Source organism: Plecotus auritus (genome assembly GCF_963455305.1).
Source record: "Plecotus auritus genome assembly, chromosome: X".
In the NCBI taxonomy this organism is placed as follows: domain Eukaryota; kingdom Metazoa; phylum Chordata; class Mammalia; order Chiroptera; family Vespertilionidae; genus Plecotus; species Plecotus auritus.
The window spans coordinates 23,669,387-23,693,384 of NC_137784.1; the positions used below are offsets into that span (position 1 = coordinate 23,669,387).

The 23,998-nt window shown below is 39.1% G+C and overlaps 1 protein-coding gene across 1 annotated transcript in view; it reads right to left on the reverse strand.

The window, feature by feature from the left end:
* DMD (dystrophin) overlaps positions 1-23,998 on the reverse strand; it is a 2,407,712-nt gene that overhangs the window by 355,761 nt on the left and 2,027,953 nt on the right. The window contains 1 exon segment of the mRNA XM_080651877.1: positions 9,384-9,530. Within this exon segment, the coding sequence (XP_080508003.1) occupies positions 9,384-9,530 (147 nt within the window).

Here is a 23,998-nt window from a genome sequence, read left to right on the forward strand (position 1 = left end):
AGGCAATTTTAGTATCATTCCTTTTGAACGAAGTGCAATTATTTGTAAAAACATTGAAAACCACACTGATGAGGAAAATGTTCCTATGCTTGACAGGATGCTATGACCCCAATGTGTTCTAAGGGCTGTACCTATCTTGGGCATTTAGATTTACACATTCCTTTAAATCTTTAAAGGGCTTTCTTCACTTCCTGTTTTATTTTTTAAACAGAGCTGAGGTTAAGCATAAATGATTGTTCTCTCTTCACCGAAAAGATGTCTTTCTAGAACTTAATTATCCTTTTATCACAGGTCATTCTATTCCCAATAACAAATCTTTCTGTGACTTAACCTTTTCTAAAACAAACACATTCTTCATTCCTCTTTGTTCTTTTCATTTCCCTTACCTTCAGCTTTTTTTAAAACTCCTGCCAGTGGGCACACTAAACTAGATGTTATAGTTGAAATCTTTTTATAAGAGCTACCTACTAGTACAGTTTAGAAAGTGTTAGAGTACTTTTTCCTACATTACTGCAATATTTTTAAATATAGTGATTTTCAATCCTTTCAAGTCTGTGGATTCCATCTTAACATTCCAAGAATTAGAGGATCTCAACATGATAGAAATACTACTTAATATAACTGCTAATTGAGAAAAAGTGATCAGCTGATAAAAATTGGTATGAGTTTAGTAACACAAGTGCATTTATTTATTTATGAAAAATAGTGTTATATGGGCAAGGCAGTTTTGTATTCAACTTAGATACAATGTCTGATGCAAAAACGTATTTGTGGACCTCCCTATAAAACTCCGTGATTCAAGTTTGGGAATTAATTTTGTGTGTGTGGTCACATATCAACAGTATTCCCCAGGAACTGATGGAAATACAGAATCACAGGCTTCATGTAACACCATCTAATACTGAATCTTGGGCAGGGGGTGTTTTAACAAGCTCTGCAGCTGAGCTTATCCACGCTAGGTTTTTTTTAAAAAATATATTTTTATTGATTTCAGAGAGGAAGGGAGAGGGAGAGAGAGATAGAAACATCAGTGATGAGAATCATCGATGGGCCATCTCCTGCATGCCCCACACCTTGGATAGAGCCCGCAACCCAGGCATGTGCTCTGACCGGGAATCGAACTGTGACCTCCTAGTTCATAGATTGACGCTCAAATGCTGAGCCACATTGGTTGGGTCATGATGGGTTTTGAGAACTATGTTTTTGACCAGAAATATCCAATAGAAATGTAATGCGAACTACATATGTCATTTTAGATTTTCTATTAGAAACATTAAAAAAGTAAAAACAAACACTGTCAGTTAATTTACTTGAAGCAACAGGCCCATTTTGTTCACTTGCAAAAAAACACCAAGTATGAAAAAAAATCATAAGAAAGAAATGGGTGAAATGAATTATATTGATATATTTTACTTAACTAAATATATAAAAATATTATCATTTCAACTTATAAATAATATAAGATATTAATGAAATATTTTACATTCTTTTTTATACAAAGTCTTTGAAACTTGATGTGTATGTCACACTTGTAACACATTTCAATTTGGACTACTATACTGGACAGCATAATTCTAGACCATGTGATTTGGAATACAGTAACTATAAATCCATATTTACATTACATTTATTATATTTATCCATATTGGCATCTATAGATTTATAGTTATAAATACACTTAGCAGCAAATTGTGTTACTAGGAATCTATTAAAAGTTTCCCTCCACTATCTTTCTGCCTTACACACAAGTTAAGTGCTTGGGTCTCCATGTTCCCATAGCAATGTAACACTCTTGTAATACAGGCAGCCAATCAATGATTCTCTCTTGTCATTGATATTTCTACCTCTGTCCCTCTCCCTTCCTCTCTGAAATCAATGAAAAGATATTTTAAAAAAATAAGTCTTTCACGTGATGCTGATGTTCACTAATATTTGAGAACAATTGATGGAGGAAAACAGATTTCCTTTGAGAATGTCCTCAGACTCATCATTTTCTCCTGAGTTCTGTGATCTAATCACAAGCAAAATCATTTTTTGATTTTATTAAAGAAAAAGTAAAAGAAAGACATGCTAAGAAGACAACTGTAGAACCAACCCTTCGCAAAACTGAAGCAAAGGAAACTGGATATCTTCTCCTCACCCTCGGTTAATAATAGGTCCACATTATTTGTAAGAGCAGATGGCACAGCCCACCTAAGGCTCCCCGACTAGAAGAGAACCCATAATGCAAAATAAGTGGTGCAGGATCCTTAGAGAGAAAAAAAAGAGTGTGAGGAAAATGTTCAAAATCTGTCAACACATTTAAAGGATCAAATTCTGTGCTCAATGATGATGAGAACAAACACACTCACATATAGCTATAAGCCTGCTTCAAAAACTTATCCCACCAAAGTAAAGATCAGAAGCTGCTCTGTTGGAATTTTAATTTTTTAATTAAAAATCTTGTTTAGTTTTTAAAATTGAAACAGACTTCATAGATACAGAAAATATACTGATGGTTGTCAAAGGGGAGGAGGTTTGGGGGACTGGGTGAAAAAGGTGAAGGGATTGAGAAGTACGGATTGGTAGTTACAAAGTAGTCATGGGGATGTAAAGTACAGCATAGGGAATATAGTCAATGATCTATATATATAAAAGGTTAAGCAACCAGCAGACCGGCTGACCAGCTGGTAGCTAGGATGTGCACTGACCACCAGGGGGCAGACTCTGAAAGCAGGAGCTGCCGAGCGACAGCAACTTTGCTGGGTGCCCTCTCGTACTTGGGGACCCCTCAGGGGATGTCATAGATCCAGTTTCGGCCTGATCCCCACAGGCCAGGCTGAGGGACCCCACCTGCCGGAGGGACCCTGCTCACTCCGTAGATGCCCTTTGAGCCCCAGTGCCACACCAGGTGCGGCTGGCTGGGAAGGGACCGCCGAAGGTTGGCTCCAGGGCATGTCTGGTCCATCTTGCCCAGTCCAGCCCTTCTGGTCACCCTCTAATTAATTTACTTTCAATGTGCACAAATCCATGTACTGGGCCTCTAGTATTGTAATAACTATGTATGGTGCCAGGTGGGTACTGAAAATATCATATATTTGGTAAAATATATGATTGCCTAACCACTATGCTGTACACCTGAAACTAATACAAAATAATATGGAATGCAAAAAGTAATTGAAAAAATATTTAAAAACCTTTAGTTTTTTTTATAAATGAAGCTATGCAAATATTTATATTGGTCAGCTAAATATGATCCTATGTACTTCCATGAATCTTACTAATCTGATTGTATAGACCAAGTTCCCAATAAAAAATATTTCCCATCCAGTGTTGCTCAGTGGTTGAGTGTCACCTATGAACTAGGAGGTCATGGTTTAATTCTTGATCAGGGCACACGCCTGGATTGTGGGCTTGATCCTCAGTGTGGGGCATGTAGGAGGCAGCCGATCAATGATTCTCTCTCATGATTGATGATTATATATCTTTCTCCTGCTCCCTTCTTCTCTGAAATCAATAAAAATATATTAAAAATTATTGAAGAACAAGAGGCCCAGTGCATGAAATTTGTACACTTGTGGTGGTGGTGGGGGGTGTCCCTCAGCCCGGATTGCGAGAGGGTGCAGGCCAGGCCGAGGGACCCCACTGGTGCATGATTGGGGCCGGGGCTGGGGGGGCACAGAAGGTTGGTCAGCTGGGGAGGGATCACAGGAGGGCTTCAGGGCATGTCTGACCTGTCTCGCTCAGTCCTGATCAGCCAGACACCAGCAGCAAGCTAACCTACCATTCGGAGCATCAGCCCCCTGGTGGTCAGTGCACATCATAGCAAGCGGTTAAGTGGCCTTAGCATATCATTAGCATATTACGCTTTGATTGGCTGAATGGCCGACTGGACAACCGGACACTTAGCATATTAAGCTTTTATTATATAGGATTTATAAACCAGAGGTTTTTGAAAGGTCCTACTTTTATAGTACTAGTGTTATAATAGCCTTTTGTGTTTGTTTATAAGATGAAGGGAGAGAGGAAAGGCCATTTTGGAAGCAATAAAAGAAAATCCACGTATAAAATTTGCTTAAGATAGTGTAAAAAATAAAGGGAGTTTTGGTAAGTATGGCCTTGAACCAGATAGGATGATTACAATGTCTGCTTGGTACACAGTAGATGCTCAATCAGCACTGATTGAATAAAAGAAGAAGGAAAGAATAAAAGGAGGAATGAAATGTGCAGAAGATGAGGGTCTAGATTCCTGTGACAGAAATTACCACAGATACATGAAGATGGAGTATACAGGGTGGGCAAAAGTAGGTTTAGAGTTGTTCATATGAAAAATAATGCAATAATTACAAAATGGTACAAGAATAAACTCACAAATGTAAACGTACTTTTTCCATACTCTGTATAACTGTCTGCATGACTTTGGAAGAATCTTAGGAAACCTTTAAAAACATACATAATTCATGATCTTGTTCTTAAACATATTTGAAGAATGTCATATCTGAAAATGTCTTCATATTCAATGTTTTTCAAGTGATGATATTCCATATAGTCCTACAGTTAATAAAGCATGTACTCTTTATATTAAAGTGCATTTGCAGCCTCTGTTACTATTTGTGGGTTTACTTGTGGTGCAGAGAAATGATTAGAATATTCCCTAGCAATACTTCCCTAGATTATAACCTTCCTTATAGCACTTGTGCTTGGTGAATAAAGACCTGCCTACACCACTAAATACGTGTGCATTGCTTCAAAATTACAAAGGTTTATCATTACTTTAATTTCCTCATTTGTTTTTTTTAATATATGAATTTTTATTATTGACAGTATTACAGATGCCCCCCACTTTTCCCTCTTTTGCCCCCTCCACCCAGTTCCTGCCCTACCCCTGGCCTTTACCACACTATTGTCTGTGTAGATGGGCTATGCATATATGTATATAAGTTCTTTGGTTAATCTCTTCCCACAAATCCACGCCCACCATCCCTCTGAGATCTGGTTTTGATACTCATTTCTATTGGATCAAATATTAGGATTGGTTCTGCTTTAAGAGCTAATTCATCAAAATTACTTTTGGTTGATTTTACTACGGTTGCTGAGTTCTAGAGACAACGAGGAAAAATATAATGCTTTATGGTTTTATATTAGAAACTACAGGTATGATCTTAAGGGGTACACTGAACTGGGCTCATTAATCCATTGGTTTGTAAAAGGAAGATTTCAAAGTTAATATCCCTGAGAATCATTTAAAGAGAGGGGAAGCATGAAAGAAGTGAAATATTTCATACCTGTGTGGCCCAAAAGAGCTCTAAGGTATGACTTTGCTAAGTCCAAACTTAACAGGACTTTGAGAAGAAGAAAGAAAAAGGGATGGATGTTGCAGTTCAGAAGGGCTGCTTTACATCTTGAATGATATATGCTGTGTGACAGTGATTGTGTCACTGAATGTTTCTAAGTCTCAGTTTTCTTATTTGTACATGGGACTATGATAATATGTAATCATAACACAGAGTCATAATGTTATGAGGATTAAATTAGATAATGTATATGAAAACTCTTTGTAACTACAAGGAATGATGGTTTCCTACGCCAAAAACTCATTAGTCAACAGAGCCAAATATCAATAGTACAACGATTAAAATTTCTTTTGAGAGCCAAATTTTTTAAACTTAAACTTCTTCTAACACCACTTCTTCAAAATAGACTTGCCCAGGCCGTGGTATTTTATGGAAGAGCCACACTCAAGGGGCCAAAGAGCTGCATGTGGCTGGCGAGCTGCAGTTTGCCGACCATGGGTCTAGTAGAAATGTCACGCCAATGTGTCCATGGTGAGGGAGAAAATATGACTTTATTTCCACAGAGAGTTTCAAACAGAAAAACCAATGTCTCTATACTTCTACTTGTGGATTCAAAATAAATACAGAACTCTCCTATTTCTAGATACAGATTAATTGTAACTGGCTCTTACACTGCTGTTGATGTTTATATCTACATGGTTTATCTGTTTCTTTCATTTTGACTGTTATTACATACAGTTAAAAAAACCCAGCATGTCTTTCTTTTAAAATAAAAATCAATGGGTCATGTAACTGAACTCAGGATATTCTTTTTTAAAAATATATTTTTATTGATTTCAGAGAGGAAGGGAGAGGGAGAAAGAGAGAGGAACATCAACGATGAGAGAGAATCATTGATTGGCTGCCTCCTGCACACCCCCTACTGGGGATCGGGCCTGCAACCTGGGCATGTGCCCTTGATTGGAATTGAACCAGGGACCCTTCAGCTCGCAGGCTGACACTCTATCCACTGAACCAAACTGGCTAGGGCCAGGATATTCTGATAGTAGACATAGCCTGGTAGTATTTCTTTTACTACACAATTTTGCCCAATTTAAGACTCTTTCTTAGGTTTATATCTGCCTTACTGCTACTCCAAATCTCTATTTCTTGCTTTTCTTTTTTTTTTTTTTAGTAGACAAGGAAACAAAGATGTATTTGTACTTACTTTTATCATGATTTTAGAACTAATGTAGCACTGTGACTAAATGTTTATTTATTTATTTTAGAAATACGATATCATAACGATGGTAGGCTCAAACTCCCCTCCACAGAGGCTGGGTAATGTTTTAGTTCTCGTGTACATTCTTCGAAACGTAAAGTGTTCTCAATGAGTTGCTCTTCCAGTAATGCGGATAAAGTTGTTTGATGCGAACCTCATTTCTTGCTTTGTTCACTTTCTGCACAAGACTCAAATTTATAATACAGCAGAGTGGTTAGAATTATGGTAAAAAATGGAATCATCTTGACTCAGTAATGTGCAAACTAAAACCTTGGATTTACCAGCTTTCTGCTAAAAACACTTTTAAAGCCTATCCTAAGGTCATGTTAAAAAATAGCAACAAGTGAAATTCTCCACAATAAGAGCATATACCACAAATGAACTGAACTGTTTAACATGAAAAGACTGTCGGTATGTGGGTTTGGGGATGAGGGGATTCAAAATTAGAATTATAGAATGAAAAACATCATTCCAACAAGCCCCATCTGTATTATGAATAAAGGCGGCAACTCTATTGATTCTAAACTAAATTTTGTCATATGGTATCTCCCCCAACATCAGATACAGAATCATAGGATTGAATTAGATGTGACCTTAGGCAAAATGGACTGCCTCATGTTATAAATGAGGGCATTGAAGCTGAGAGAGGTTAGATGGCTTTCCCAAGATAACATGGTCAAATAATAGCTTAGCTTCAATTTGAAGTTAGGCCTTCTGATATTCACTCCAATATTCTTTTTATTGTATCACACAGTCTCCTTTCATGTACTTCCTTATATTTATACCCAAGTCCTTATTTATTTTAAACAATGGATGAAATTCAAGCTATTAATATTTCCTCCTACTTTACATATAAATAAATAGCTCAAGCTATAATGGATCCTTTAGCATAGATTTTTTAAAAAAACTTTTCCTATCATCATAATCTTTTGGCCTTATTTGAAAATTTAGGTACAACTGTTACAAATCTTGTAGTACATTCTGAAAGCAAATGTGGCATTCAGCTCTCTAAAAGAAATTTTAAGATATAGTTCAAGAGTGCTTGTATATAACAAATGTGGGCATTGCTTTGCCTTGGACATTTATTATTTTCCTTGTTTATGCTTAAAATGAAAAACATACTAAGGATGAAACTGATAAGATTTTTTTTTATTGATTAAGGCATTACAAGTGTGTGGTTTTCCCCCCATTGCCCCCCACCCCCTGCAAATCCTGCCCTCACCCTCACCTTCTGTTGTCTGCCTCCATTGGTTATGCTTATATGCATGCATACAAGTCTCTTGGTTGATCTCTCCCCCTTACCCCTACCATCCCCTACCTTCCCTCTGAGGTTTGAGCATCTGATCGATGTGAAACTGATAAGATTTTTAAAAAAATATATATTTTATTGCTTTCAGAGAGGAAGGGAGAGGGAAAGAGAGATAGAAACATCGATGATGAGAGAGGATCACTGATCGGCTGCCTTCTGCCTGCCCCCTACTGGGGATCAAGCCCACAACCCCAGGCAGGTGCTCTTGACCGGAATTGAACCTGGGACCCTTCAGTCTGTACACCGAAGCTCTATCCACTGAGCCAAACCAGCTAGGGCAAAACTGATAAGATTTTAATGGTACTTAATGGAGCAAACATACATAGGAATTCACTGCTTAACTATATTGCCTTGCTTTAGTCAATGCCACTTATAACATTCTATCATACAAATATTTCAAGATCACAACAAGAATTAAATGATATGAAATCTCAGGAGGTCACAAAATTAGACTTGTTTTTATTAAAGCTCAAGCAATTCTTTAACAGGACTGTCGATCACATCCCTAAATGAACTGCCATTTGGAAAACTCATCTGGTTTTCAGTTTTTTTCTTATAACTCTGAGAGAAAATATTTTTAAACCCAGTTGCCACTCTGTCCTCAGTAGCATACACTCTGCATCCTATGAAATTGGAAAAAGGAAGGAAAATAGTTCTCCAATTCTGTCATTAAGCCAGTTTTACAGTTTTGGGGTATAACACAGTGTCCTTCACATAGGTAACATATTGACATGTCTCCTCCACCATTACGTTTTCTGAGTTCTTACTATGAGCCAGGTACTGTACTAACAACTCTGCATGAATTAGTTCACTTAATATTACAGCAAGCATGTTAGAGATGAGAAAATTAACAATCAGAAAGGTCAAGTGACTTCAAGGTAATTCAGTGAATCTGATTCCAAAACCTGTATGCTATAATAGTAATACTTATAATGGCAATAGCACCAATAGTTGGAATTTATATAGTGTTACCACGGGACTAGTACTGTTCCGAGTACTTACCATGTGTTTTGACTTACTTGTCCTAATAATAAACCAATATTTTAGGAACATTTATTATCCCCATTTTCTTCAGATGAAAGATTGAGGCATAGAAAGTTTAAATAACCTTGATCACACTTATATTTCCTGCAGGTTTGTGGATGAATGTTCTTTCTTTAAAAGATTTTAGGATGTCTTACCTTTGACTTTTGTTTACATTAGGATTCCAAAGGGAAAGATGTTTTAAGAATCCAAGCAGTAATAGTACAAAGTAATTGCATGCCAGTAATTTAGTTTTTTTAATCATGATTCAGCATTATCTTCTATGTTTATTGCAAGATATAGTAAAGCCTAACTTTAAGCCATTTATAAAAGTTAATTTTAATAGGTTTAAAAACATTTATATAAGGACTTAACAAAAAATATAAAATATCCTATATTCACAAAATATTTTTGTGAATGTCATGTGAAAAATTACTTTTATTGTTCCTCATAAACAAACTTTATCTGTATATTCTCTTATTGGAACAGGGAACTGCAATGCTAATAATGTTCCTACCTGCAGGAGTTTCCATCTGGTGTTCAGGTCTTCCAGAATATTGAGGTTATATGGTGACAACTGAATGCCCAATGTGGTGAGTTGACGAGCAAGGTCATTGACGTGGCTTATATTCTCTTTAAGAGGCGCAATTTCTCCTCGAAGTGCCTGTGTGAAATAGTCAAGGGCAAATTGGAAGATGAGAATATTTAAAACAAAGAAACAGACATATGGGAACTACAAGATATTTTATTCTGTTTGGGGTGCAGTATCAGTGATATTAGCTCTATCATAGTGGTAGTATAACAATGAACATTTGTTAATGGGTAAATAATAATATTTCTTGTTTACTTCTTAGATGCCTAATCCTGTGATGAGCTCTGTCCACATGCCATTTGATTTTATTCCTACACAATAACCCTATGAGGTTAATACTTGGAGACGTCTCATTTTACACAGAGAAAACAAACTTGGAGAGGTTAAACCTTGCCCAAGATCCCATGGGTCAAAATTGAGAAACCTGAGATACATACCCAGGTTTGCCCGTCTCCAGAGTACTTATTATTTTTTAAAAATGTATCTTTATTGTTGAAAATATTACAGATGTACCCCTTTCTTCCCCATTGACCTCCTCTACCCTGCCAGGCTTTCACCACACTATTATTTGTGTCCATGGGTTATGCACATATGCATATAAAAGCCTATTCTTAACTATTATATCATATACCTCTCCAAAGAAGTTCTGGATTGGCAAAGTAACGGGAAAAATATGGTGCTGCTAGATTCTAAATTCTACTCATCTCACAACCAGATATAGATCTTTTTTTTTTTTACAAAAATGACATACTCAGTCATAAAATATTACATTCATACTTTGCACCAACTATATAATAAATAGATTCATTTAGAGATTAGGGTATTTTGTCAAGTTTTAAGAATGACTTCCTGGTCTGGTATTTTAGTCCTTGTAGCAATGACTTAAGAAGGCTCCCATGGGGCTTTTCAGCTGTCTCTAAAGCACTAGATTGGGATTCTCTGATGCAATACATCATGACAATCTGTTGAACAGAAGAACACTATGCAGATATGGGGAGGATATTACTATGCGTCATATCTACCCTATTGAGATGACATTTATGGATCTTTAACATGATGTATGATGTCCAAATGTTCCAATGAGCAATTTCTAACGGACAAATTCCCTCACTTAGGAGATCAATTTGTGTAATATAATGTCTGTGCACAAGGACAGCATCATTTACTTGGCTATAGTGCTGTTTTAACTTGCTTGATCTGGGCACATGTTATTTCTCTGGTTCCCTATGTTGATAAAAGACATTGTTTACATTCACCTCATCTATAACCCTCCAACTCATCCCCATTGCAAATGGAAGAAACCTGTATGTACATTGTAAATAAGAATGTAATTATCCTCTCAAATTTACCTGAATATCTCACCACTAAAATGTGGTACTGTGTGGAGTGTAAGATTCTTATATAGTTCTTAGAAAACGCAAGACACTGTGCTAATCTTTCTGCAGAACTCATAGTTTTTTTTAAAGTGGTCATTAAAAATATTAAAGGATCATGGGGTTTCTTTTGAGAGATACTCTGGAATTAGTAGTGATGATGGCACAACCTTGTGAATATGCTAAATACTGCTGAATATTACACTTTAAAAAGGTGAATTTTATGGTATGTGAATTACATATCCATAAAAATTAAAACAAAGAAAAACAAGATACACTTCTGACTGAACACATACATACAACAATCCTATGTGATGTATGCATCTTTATTCAACTCCATGTCAGTGGAATGTCATAGGAATCAGTCTAAAACTAAAAGTTTTTATAGGGATTGATAGTAAATATTATTTCATTTCTTTATAAGAAAATGATGCATAATCATTTTGTTTTGCATAATATAAATGTTGGAAAATAGATTTCTTAAATGACAATGGAGAAACCTAGATAAGGACAACCATTACAAAATGGAACCAATCTCTTCTGGATAATAATGTGTTGGTAATAACCACTAATAAATATCATATGAGTGGAAATTATAAGTGGGGAACCAGGCATAATCTGACAATGTTGCAGATTAAACCTCTATGCTAATCATCTGCCTTCACTAGTGTGGCTCTCAGCCATTAAATTGAGTATCCATCTCAGTTAAATCATATCTAGATTTCAGCTCTCTTTGGATTACATAATCTACATGTTCAAATGTCTTTTATTAGAATATTTTGATTTTCACTTTCTACCCAAAAGTCCTGGGCACATATTTTAATCCTACATTAATGCTTTAGAGGATGAAAGGGATTAAAAAACAAGTTCCAGCAATCATAATTAATCACAACACTCACTTTCCCTTCCCCTCTCCTCCCTTCCTCCTCCTCCTTCTTATTCCTCTCTCCCTCTCTCTCTCTCTCCCTTCCCCCCTACCCCCCACTATCATAGGATCTTATCGCTTCTTTTTTATACTCATACTAGAGGCCTGGTGCACAACATTCATGTACTGGGGGGGGGGCGGGGTATCCTTAGCCAGGCCTGTGCCCTCTTGCAGTCTGGGGAGCAGGCCTAAGCCGGCAGGCGGACTTCCTTCGATGGGTCCTTAGCGCTGCTGCGGAGGCAGGAGAAGCTCCCACCACCGCCACTACACTCGCCAGCTGTGAGTCCGGCTTCTGGCTGAGTGGCACTCCCCCTGTGGGAGTGCACTGACCACCAGGGGGCAGCTCCTGCATTGAGAGTCTGCCCCCTGGTGGTCAGTGTGTGTCATAGAGACCGGTTGTTCTGCCGTTCAGTCAGTTGGCATATTAGGGTTTTATTATATAGGATCTAGCAATTATAAAAAAGTTCTCTTAACTAATCTCCACTTAAGACTCACCATAGTCTTTATTCCTCTGTGAAATACACTGTCTGGGGCATCTACCAACCTCTAAATAGAATGTTAGAGGTATCTGTTAGTATGCATGTTCTTCAGCTCTCATTAGTTGAGTTGTCAGTCATGTTCTCAAATGTGTTTTTGCCAGTTAGTGTTGCAATTATATGATTTAAAGAATCAGTCTAAAACTAAAAGTTTTTATAGGGATTGATAGTAAATATTATTTCTAACCAAAGAAATATGTCTAAAAATGAATTATTATTTCTATGAAAACCAGGAAAGTTCCTTAAAAATTAAAAAAAAGTACTGTTGAATTGGAGTGGACAAGACTGCAAAAAATTGGAAAAATAATCCAAAAAATTTAGAAGGATTCAGCATTTAGAATAATTCTCATGTTTCCTGATGCACTCTGCTTACATTAAAGAAACTGGAAATCAAAAGTTTGCATTATCAGTGCAATTCATGGAGAACTCTAATCAGTGAATCTACACTCAAAGAAAAAAAACCTTCACACAATATTAAAATATTGATGGCTATTTTAAGATGGAATAAAATGTTTAAGAAATATGTTTAATGGTTCCCTGATTTAACTGTCTTTTTCAATTAGTGGTTGAACTCTAGGTCTTAACTGAATTGGAATAAAGAGGATCTATTATAAACTTTTAAAAAATAATATACTTTTATTGATTTCAGAGAGGGAGAGGGAGAGAGATAGAAACATCAATGATGAGAGAGAATCATACATTAGTTGCCTTCTGCATGCCCCCCACAGGGGACTGAGTCCACAACCTGGGGCATGTGCCCTGACCGGCGATTGAACCATGACCTCCTGGTTCTAGGTTGACACTCAACCACTGAGCCACACCGGCCAGGCTAAACTTTTACTACTACTATTTTACTGACATTGTTACTGCTACTAGTATTATGATCAATTAAGGATAAAAAAAACCCCATAGGTCTAGTTTAATTTGAATGCCTAAATTGCTGTTAAGATAAATAGAGTTTTGGGGAGAGGTTAGTTGATAAAGAGACAACTTGGTGTAAGGTTCAGTTTGGGCAGATATTGTGATGGGCATGAACAGAATGAAGAACTTTAACCAGCAAGAAATCGTCATAAGGTCACTAAGTACACAAGGATGGAGGAAAGGAGATAACTGATGGTAGAAACAAAATGAAGAGAAAAAAGGGGCAGGAGAGTGTTCAAATAAGCTGTTATTTTGGCATTTGACTTAGGTCCTCGGGGCAGCTCTATAGTACCTGAGGATGGCTATGGATTGTCAAAGCCTAGAAGTGTACATAACAAAAACTAGAGCCCCCTCAACTCTGAATCACAGGACATACTATATAAAGAGTGAATACAGGTACCATGTCATTTCAGTGGGTGTGACTTTGGGTTTGGCTATATTTCAAATATTAGTGCTGCTAATATTATACAACTAGAGGCCTGGTGCACGAAATTTGTGCACTGGGGGTTTGTCCCTCAGCCCAGGCTGCTCCCTCTCCAATCTGGAACCCCTTGGGGGATGTCCGACTGCTGGTGGGATCAGGCCTAAACCGGAAGTCGGATATTCCTCTCACAATCTGGGACTGCTGGCTCCCAACTGCTCGCTGGCCTGCCAGCCTGATCACCCGCTAACCACTCCCCTGCCAGCCTGATTGACACCTAACTACTCTCCTGCCAGCCCTATTGCCCCCAACTGCCCTCCCCTGCAGGACTGGTACCCCCTAACTGCCCTCCCCTGCAGGCCTGGTTGCCCCCAACTGCTCTCCCCTGTAGGCCTGGTAGCCCCCAACTGCCCTCCCCTGCCAGCCTGGGATATAAATTAATCTTTAAATTATTAAACATGTATAGTTAACTCTGAAAAATATGATGTGCTATTAAGATACTACCAAAATTTTATTAGATTTTATTCTAATTTGAAAGCAGTGAGAAAATATCGAAGGAGCCATTATACTGTGGGTTTTCTTGGAATCACTTAAACATCTGGAATATGTTCTCCATGAAAGAGCAAACTAAGTCTAATTTTATTATGACTAGTTTCAAGCAGGCAGAATTTTCACTTCATTAAATGTTGTCTGATTATAGATATAAAAGTACTGATTTAGAATGAGATATTAGTCTGATATGTCAAGTTTTTCTTTTTATGAAATTAAATTGCCTGTCAGGTCTTTGCTTATCATTACATAGTTAAAGATTTGTTCAAATGTGGATTTATAATTGTAGTCATTATCCACTTTGCAACAAAAGAAAGGAATGGTCTATTAACAAAGGAAGCAGTTTTGACTAGATATTCAAGGGATAATTCCACAAGGCACAGAAAAAAGTCAATGTGGAGGACTGGAGAGAGTAAGTTGATTCACTTCTATTATGAGGGCCTCTAATTCCTCTATGAAGTATGAAGTGAAGGGATCAAAATTCTGCCACCCTGAAGCTGCTTTTTTGGGGATATTTATTTAAGCTATTTATTAAGAAACAAAAGACTTAGAAAGAACCTTTGTCCCTTCCCCTTTATCTGCCCAAGAGATTCAGACAGAGAAACTTGCTACAGGATGGAGAGTTTAGGATGTCCCCTTAGCCTAATTTGCATTAAGTATGGTAAACAAGAGGGTTTCAGGCAGGTACCTGCTGGCTAGATACCCTGTGTCCCGCTGTTTTTGAGTCTCCTGGCAAGGATTTGCTTGCCAGGTGTGTTCCCCTCTTCCTCAACTCCCTGAAAATCACACATTCTCATTTCAGAAATTTAATACTCCATTTTACCCCTTTTCTCCTTTGTCCAAAAATGTGTCATATATCCAATGTTGCCTCACTGTCCTGGGAATTTTCATGCCTATGTGAATTCCCCATGTGCACGTATTAAAGTTTGATTTTCTCTTGTTAATCTGTGTCTATTAATTTGATGGTTGGCCCAGCCAGAAGAACTTAGAAGGTGGGAGGGAAAGTACTAATATTTTTAGCCCCCACAGAAGCAACAGAGTTGGCATAGAATTGATATGTAACCAATATCCATAGAATGTAAACAAGAGTTAAGGGTAAGTGGGAACATTTGAATTAGTTGTGATAGAGGCTGTGCGATGGATTTGACCTAAGAAACCAGCAAGGTTGCCAGGCATGTTGAGGGCCCATTTGAGGCCGAGGACTCATATATTTTAGCTGAACCAATCTGCCCAATTTTCTCTTTCTCTAAGTGTCCCATGCAAACATGGAGAAAACAGTTGGTTTGGGGTTTTGTCAGGTGGCTGTGGCACAAACACTTAGGGACAAGGGAGTTTAAATTTTAGCTGGAATGTAATTGGAAAACAGACTGTGGAGTCTAAACTGGATTAGGAAGAAAGTAAAGCAAGATAAGGCTTGGAGATGGAGAGAAAATAACAGGGGTAAGTGATGGAGGTCCAAGACAATCCAAGAAAGATCATAGCAGGAGTAGCTGTACAAGCAAGCAAGAAGGAGAGGAAACTACAATGCTTGAATTAGCTCTGCCATTTTTTAGTTTATAAATTGTGTGATATCTACGCTAATAAAAAGAGTAACATGCAAGAGAAAAAGATGGAGGCTGGCAGGACGGAGGTGAGGGAGAGGAAGTGAGAGAGTGAGGGTATGAAAGGAGAGTGTGTGGATGTGGGTGGTGTGTGTGTGAGTGAGTGAGGGAAAGTTAAATCTCGCAGGAGCAGCAGGGGCTGGCAGACAGGCTCTCCTTGACAAGGAGAGACTTCCACTGCTGTGGGCACTCCCTGGACGGCGGGACTCCATCTTGAAGGGGAGAATGGCCTTTTTTAAGAACTCATCAACACCACCAACCAGACAGGCCTTGGAACTGCCCTGCAACCCAGCAGCCACTCCAGCCAAAATCCTGCTACCCCAGCTGCAGACCCGCGGACCCTGGGACCTCCACCTCCAAAGGTGCACCGCTCGGCAGCAGTAAGTGCAACCTCCCCCTACCCAGCGGCAGAACTCATTTCCAGCCGCGCAGGGCACTCCACTCCTTAGGCAGCACTTGGGAGGGGTTGAGAGCCCCCCGAGGGTGTGATTCTGCACAGACAAGGGCGTGCAGCCCCACAGTAGAAATTCTGAATTCCCTCTTCCTGGATAACTGCCCACATTCACCCCAGCAGCTCAACCACGGTGCCAGGACCCCTCAGAGTGCATCAGAACTCTGCACCTGGCAAGCGCACCTCCACAGAAGCGAAGTTCCAACAGGCAGGCACCCTGAGCCCATCTACCCACAGGGCGCTAGTGGGAGCCACTGTGAGCTCTCCCTGGGTGCGAACTTGAACAAGCGGGGGCGCACTCCCCCCCAGCAGTAGAAGTTTTGAATTCACTCATCCTGGACACTGGCCCACAGGTGCCTCAATTGCGCCGCTACACTGCCAGGGCCCTTCAGAGTCCTTCAGTGTGCCTCGCTGGCAAATGTACCGCGGGTACTCCTGTGAGCCATCACTGGGAGTAAGCACCTATCCACCACAGGTGCAACAGCAAAAGCTGGGTATGCCCACCCCAATACTGCAGAACTCTGGGCACCACAGTCACGCTTTTCCAGAGAGCAGGCCCCCTGAGCCCCATCACCCCAACAGATGGTTCCTGGGTGCCACTGTGAGTCCCTGCTGGGCACGCGTGATTTCAATTAAGGGTGCAAGACAGCAAAAATTAGGACACACCCCTCCACGGCTGCTGACTTCTAGACACTGCAGTCGTGCCTCTCAAGCTCGCAGGCCTACATCAAGAGAACCCAAATAGCTCAAGTAGGGAGCTACACTAGATTAACCAGCCCAGGAGAACTGAGAGATTATACCAGTAGCACCATCCCCAAAAGAACCTGGGTAGCAAAGCAATTGGATCTACAATTAAAACATTACAGGAAAACATGGGAAGACAAAAAAGCAATCCCAAAAGGGAAGAAAAAGAGGAACCATCAGAAAGGGAGTTAAATGAATTCGAGGCTAGCAGCTTATCAGAGATAGAATTCAGAGTAATGGTTATAAGGATGTTTAAATGGATGGATGACAAATACACACAACTCAATGAGAACTATAAGGAGCTGAATGAGAATGTCACCAGAAAACAAGAGGAGATGAAGAACGACGTAGCTGCAATAAAGAACACAATGGAAGGCCTAAACAGTAGACTAGAAGAGGCTGAGGACCGCATCAGCAAATTAGAAGACAAGGTAGGAAAAAACACACAAACACAGCAGCAACTGGAAAGAAGACTTAAAAAGCAAGAGGAGAGCCTAAGGGAGCTTTGGGACAACACAAAACGAAACAATATTAGAATAATAGGGATACCAGAAGGAGAGGAAGAGAAGCAAGGAATAGAAAACCTGTTTGAAGAAATAATGACAGAAAACTTCCCTGATATTGGCAAGAAAAAAAACTATGCAAGTCCAAGAAGTACATAGAGTCCCAAACAAGTTGAACCCCAAAAGACCGACACCAAGACACATCATAAACTGGCGAACACTAACGACAAAGTAAGAATCTTAAAGGCTGCCAGAGAGAGACAGAAAGTTACTTACAAGGGATCTCCTATCAGAATATCAACTGATTTCTCAACAGAAACACACCAGGCCAGAAGGGAATGGAATGAAACATACAAAGTGATGCAAAGCAAGGGACTGAATCCAAGAATACTATACCTGGCAAGGCTACCATTCAAAATTGAAGGTGGAATCAGAAGCTTCACAGACAAAAAAGGGCTAAGAGAGTTTATCACTACCAAGCCAGCAATGCAAGAAATGCTAAAGGGACTGCTGTAAAAAGAAGAAAGAGAAAGGCAAGAAGAAACACAAACACTAAGGAAAAATATGACAACAAACATGTACTTGTCAATAATAACGTTAAATGTAAATGGATTAAATGCACCAATCAAAAGACATATTGTAGCTGAATGGATAAGAAAACATGACCCATATATTTACTGTCTACAAGAGACCCACCTCAGAGCAAAGGATTCACACAGACTGAGAGCAAAGGGATGGAAAAAAAAATTTTCAGGCAAATGGAAATGAGGAAAAAGCTGGGGTTGTGATACTTATATTTGATAAAATAGACCTCAAAGTAAAGGCCATAATAAGAGATAAGGAAGGCCACTACATAATACTAAAGGGAGCAATTCAACAAGAAGATATAACTCTGGTAAACATATATGCACCCAATGCAGGAGCACCCAAATACATAAAAAATCTCCTGGAAGATATCAAGGGAGAGATCGACAACAATACCATCATAGTAGGAGACTTTAATACACCACTAATATAACTGGATAAATCCTCTAGACAAAATATCAGCAAAGAAACAGCAATTCTAAATGACACATTAGATCAGATGGACCTAATTGACATCTTCAGAGCATTTCACCCCAAAACCACAGAATATACGTTCTTCTCAAGTGCACATGGGACATTTTCAAAAATAGACCACATATTTGGTCACAAGCAAAGTCTCCCCAAATTCAAAAAGATTGAAATCATATCAAGCATTTTCTCAGAAAACAATGGTATAATATTAGAAATAAACAACAATAAAAACATTCCAAAAATTCAAACACTTGGAGGCTGAATAGCATGCTACTAAACAATGATTGAGTTATCAATGAGATCAAAAAAGAAATTAAAAACATCCTGGAGACTAATGACAATAAAAACACAACATTGCAAATCCTATGGGACACAATGAAAGCAGTCCTGAGAGGGAAGTTTATAGCTCTACAGGCCTACCTCAAAAAACAAGAAAAAATGCTAATAAATGATCTAACTCAACAACTCAAAGAATTAGAAAGAGAGCAACAAGAAAAGCCCACAGTGAGCAGAAGGAAGGAAATAATAAAGATCAGAACAGAAATGAATGACATAGAGACCAAAAAAACAATACAAAAGATCAATGAAACCAAGAGCTGGTTCTTCGAAAGGATAAACAAGATTGACGAACCTCTAGCCAGGCTCACCAAGAAGCAAAGAGAGAGGACCCAAATAAACAAAATCAGAAATGAAAGAGGTGAAATAAGAACAGACCCCACAGAAATACAAAGGATTGTTAAAAAATACTATGCACAACTCTATTCTAACAAACTAGATAACCTCAAGGAAATGGACACATTCCTAGAAAAATACAACCTTCCAAAAGTTACTCAGGAAGATTCTAAAAATCTCAATAGGCTGATAACTATGGAAGAAATTGAAGCAGTCATCAAAAAGCTTCCAGCAAACAAAAGCCCGGGGCCAGATGGCTTCACAGGGGAGTTTTACCAAACATTCAAGGAAGAACTAAAACCTATCCTCCTCAGACTATTCCAGAAAATTCAAGAGGAAGGAACACTTCCAAGCTCCTTCTATAAAGCCAGCATCACTCTAATACCAAAACCAGATAAAGATAACACAATGAAAGAGAATTACAGGCCAATATCCCTCATGAACATAGATGCCAAAATCCTCAACAAAATTCTAGCAAATCGAATCCAGCAGTACATCAGAAAGATCATATTCCGGGGATGCAAGGATGGTACAATATTTGCAAATCAATAAATGTGATACATCACATAAACAAATTGAGAGATAAAAATCATATAGTCTATCAATTGATGCAGAAAAAGCATTTGACAAAATCCAACACCCTTTCTTGATAAAAACTCTCAACAAGGTGGGACTAGAAGGATCATACCTCAACATAATAAAAGCCATATAGGACAAACCTACAGCCAACATCATACTCAATGGGCAAAAACTAAAACCATTTCCCCTAAGAACAGGAACAAGACAGGGATGCCCACTCTCACCACTCCTGTTCAACATAGTGCTAGAAGTACTAGCCATTGTGATCAGAAAAGAAGAAGAAATAAAAGGCATCTAAATTGAAAAAGAAGAAGTAAAGCTGTCCTTATTTGCAGATGACATGATACTGTACATAGAAAACCCTAAAGACTCCATCAAAAAATTATTAGACTTAATAAATGAATTCGGCAATGTAGCAGGATACAAAATTAATGCCAAGAAATCTATGGCATTTCTATACACCAATAACGAACTTACAGAAAAAGAGACTAAAAAAGCAATCCCATTTACCATTGTACCAAAAAAATTAAGATACCTAGGAATAAACTTAACTAAAGAGGTAAAAGACCTATACGTGGAAAACTACATGACACTGAAAAAAGAGATAGAGGAAGACATAAACAGATGGAAGAATCCATGTTCATGAATTGGTAGAATGAACATCATCAAAATGTCCATACTACCCAAAGCAATCTATAAATTCAATGCACTTCCCATTAAAATACCAATGGCATATTTCACAGATCTAGAACGAATCTTCAAAAAATTCATCTGGAATAAAAAAAAATAATACATATGTAAAAAAAAAATAATAATAATAAAAATAAAAAAATAAAAAAATAGAGAAACTGTGAGGTAACCAGAAACCCAAGAATGCCTGAGTACGTCTTTCTTGCCATGCTAGCAGTCATCAGCTGTATGGTACTATTACCTGGGGAAAATGGGGAAGTATTTTGGACTTATGTTCCTGTCCCTTCATGGGTAAGAGCCCTTCCGTGGGCCGATCCCCCGCCTAATGTAGTCACCAATAACACCAAACACCTTGGTCATCCAGGAGGACCATGGGTGGGACAAGGAAGTATAATTACACAGGGGTCGCCACCCAGCTTCCCTTTTGTATGACACAAAATCAAACCACTGCTCCTTTATGTGTAAAATTAAAGAGAGGTTTCTGGCTTGCGTGGACACCAAAGGAAGGGACTATCACTACTTGCTCCTGGGAGAGGTGCAGAAAATGTAACTAAGACCTTGTCTATACAAAAAGAAATTGACAAACAGTTTGAAATGGAATTTCCATGGCCTAGAGCCATGGTCGGCAAACTGCGGCTCGCGAGCCACATGCGGCTCTTTGGCCCCTTGAGTGTGGCTCTTCCACAAAATACCACAGCCTGGGCGAGTCTATTTTGAAGAAGTGGTGTTAGAAGAAGTTTAAAAAATTTGGCTCTCAAAAGAAATTTCAATCGTTGTACTGTTGATATTTGGCTCTGTTGACTAATGAGTTTGCCGACCACTGGCCTAGAGCAAAGAATATCCTTACATGATATTATTCTACAATGTCATTATAATTTTTCCCAGATTTGTATTACCCCCATTACCTATAATAGTACCTTGCACCCTTGGGAATCAATAAAAAATCATCTTTTTGGTGCTTGGAGACAAAGGTAACACATCTCTTGATATTTTAGAATTACAACAGCATAATGTACAATTATCCCAAACAAACTTACAAACTAATTCTTTGAATGTCTGGCAGCAATTTAAAAAGGACATGAAAGGATTTAATCCCTTCCACTGTGTAGAGGGCCCCCTTGGAAGGCACCTGAGCATTCTATATTGGACCCTCTTGCCCTTTTGGCCAAGAGGGACCCTCTTCTCACAATCTAATTGCCCACAGCTGTTGCCTGTGCTTTCTGTTCATGCTGAGGTTGAAGCCTCGTGGTGACTGGTACCATGGATCTGTCTCTCGCCCAGTGGGGTGAGCTGGGCCCTCCCTGGAGAAGAAACCTGGGTTCCCCAAGATATGTGATTAGTGCCCGGGCCCCACCAGCAGGCGAGGGGATCCCAAGGCAGGTGCTGGGCATGGAGGCCACGGGGGCATAGGCTACTAAGGAGACAGAACTGAACCTCACATCACCCTGCTTGGCCCCAGAGGATGGCTGGTTAGCCAGAGATGGGTAAGATTCCTCAGGGAAGGAACAACCTAAGACAGGCACAGTCACAGAGGGGCCATCAGGAGAGAACTTGGGGGTCAACAGAGGTGGGGCACAGACCCTCACCCCCCAAACTTTGCAGGGGCCTGAACCCTCACCCCTTCTGAGGGAGGTCTCCTGCCCCCATGGCTGCTTCGCTTCCCATGCCCAGCTCAAATCGGGACCTAGGTAACAGACAGAGACTTGGCCGACAGCAGCTGCCCTCTCACTGCAACAAGACTTGTTTGAGTTGTCTTGTACCCATGGGGTGGGGAAGTGGGTTTTTGATATCTAAATCCAGCCTAGCACCAGGAATGCTCAGGGCCTACTCAAGAAGGCAAATAATCCTTTCCACTAATATTTACAGGGTAAAATAAGATTGTTGTTAGAGTATTAAATTTGACAGTAAAATAGTAGTCAAGTTCTCAGACTAATTTAAATTGGCTAAGTGAAATAAGCAAATATTCTAGAAAAATTAGTGGTACTGGAGAAAAAGCTGTTCCTAAAGTGTTAACTAAAATTTTTATTGGTAGTTCATCTCATGGTAAAATTGCATAACATGTAATGAAACTAAAGTAGTCATATTTTAGTGCAAAAAATTAAAATTTAAAAGCTATCAAGACTACATTATAAAATTTCCAAAAGCTTCCTAATATTTAAATTAAAAAAGGGGGGATAGTAGAAGAATATCATGTAAGGAAATATATCCTATAAGTAAATTACATCTAGAAAATTTTTACTTTAGAAAATTAACTTTCATTTGTAATGCTAACAGCAAGACACCCATGAAAAACACACATGGTGTCAAAACAAGCCAAAGGAAAATCGTTTGGGCAAAAAATGAAAAAGGATCCCAAGTCAAATTTATAGAAAAGATTCCTTTATTAACTTTTGGTTGAAATTATGTGTGTATATTTTCAGAAAACAACTCCAAGACCATGTGGATTCCTGCAACAGAGAGGAATTGACAGGACTGCTCCAGCCATGAAGACAGAAGAGAAACAGTCCAGAGATGGAAGACACTGACGATGCCTTGCCATACTAGCAGTCAGCAGCTGTGTGTCGCTGCAGGTTGCTCAGGACCAAACCAGAGAGGGTTGGACCTGCATTACCATCATTTGTCCACCATCCAGAACTGAAATATCATCGTTGACATGTACATATAAGGAACTGTTTGACATTGAAATTGGGACTCAAAAGAACTGTTGGCCTGGAAAGAAACTCACTACAGACTGATTCATTTGCCTCTCAGCTTAACCATTATTGCTTGTCTTATTTTCGGTTCTTATAAGTGTATTTCTAGTATCACATGATCTCACTCATCTAGGGGAAATAATGAACAACATAAACTGATGAATAAAAACAGACCTGGAGACAGGGAAGCATCGATCAGACTGTCAAACCTCAGAGGGAAGGTAGGGGAGGATGGGGGTAAGGGGGAGAGATCAACCAAAAGACTTGTATGCATGCATATAAGCCTAACCAGTGGTCACGGACAACAGGGGGGTGGGGGCATGCGTGGGGAGGGGTTTGGGATGGGAATGGGGGGATGAGGACAAATATGTGATACCTTAATCAATAAAGAAATTAATTAAAAAAATAAAAAAGAGTAACATGTTAATTGACCATACCTTCACGACATCCACCAGCCAATCAGGAGTGAGTATGCAAATTAACACAACAAAGATGGCGGGTTAATTTGCATACACAGGCGTTGAGTGGCCAGGGGCGGGGTGGGACGCTTGCGTTGTTGCCATGGTGATGACGCAGGCTTTCTGCACCACCCCAGCTGCTCTGGGCCTCTGGGCAGTGTGGGAAGTCAGAAAGGCAGCTCTGGCCAGAGTGAAGACGGTGCTGGTAGCCAGGGGAAGGAAGGCCCATTCTTGCATGAATCTTCATGCATCAGGCCTCTAGTATCTCTCTCTCTCTATATATATATCATATATATATATATCACATATCTAATATCTAGTGTTGTATTTATACGTCACTGGTGTTACTGAAAATCAGAAAAATTTCC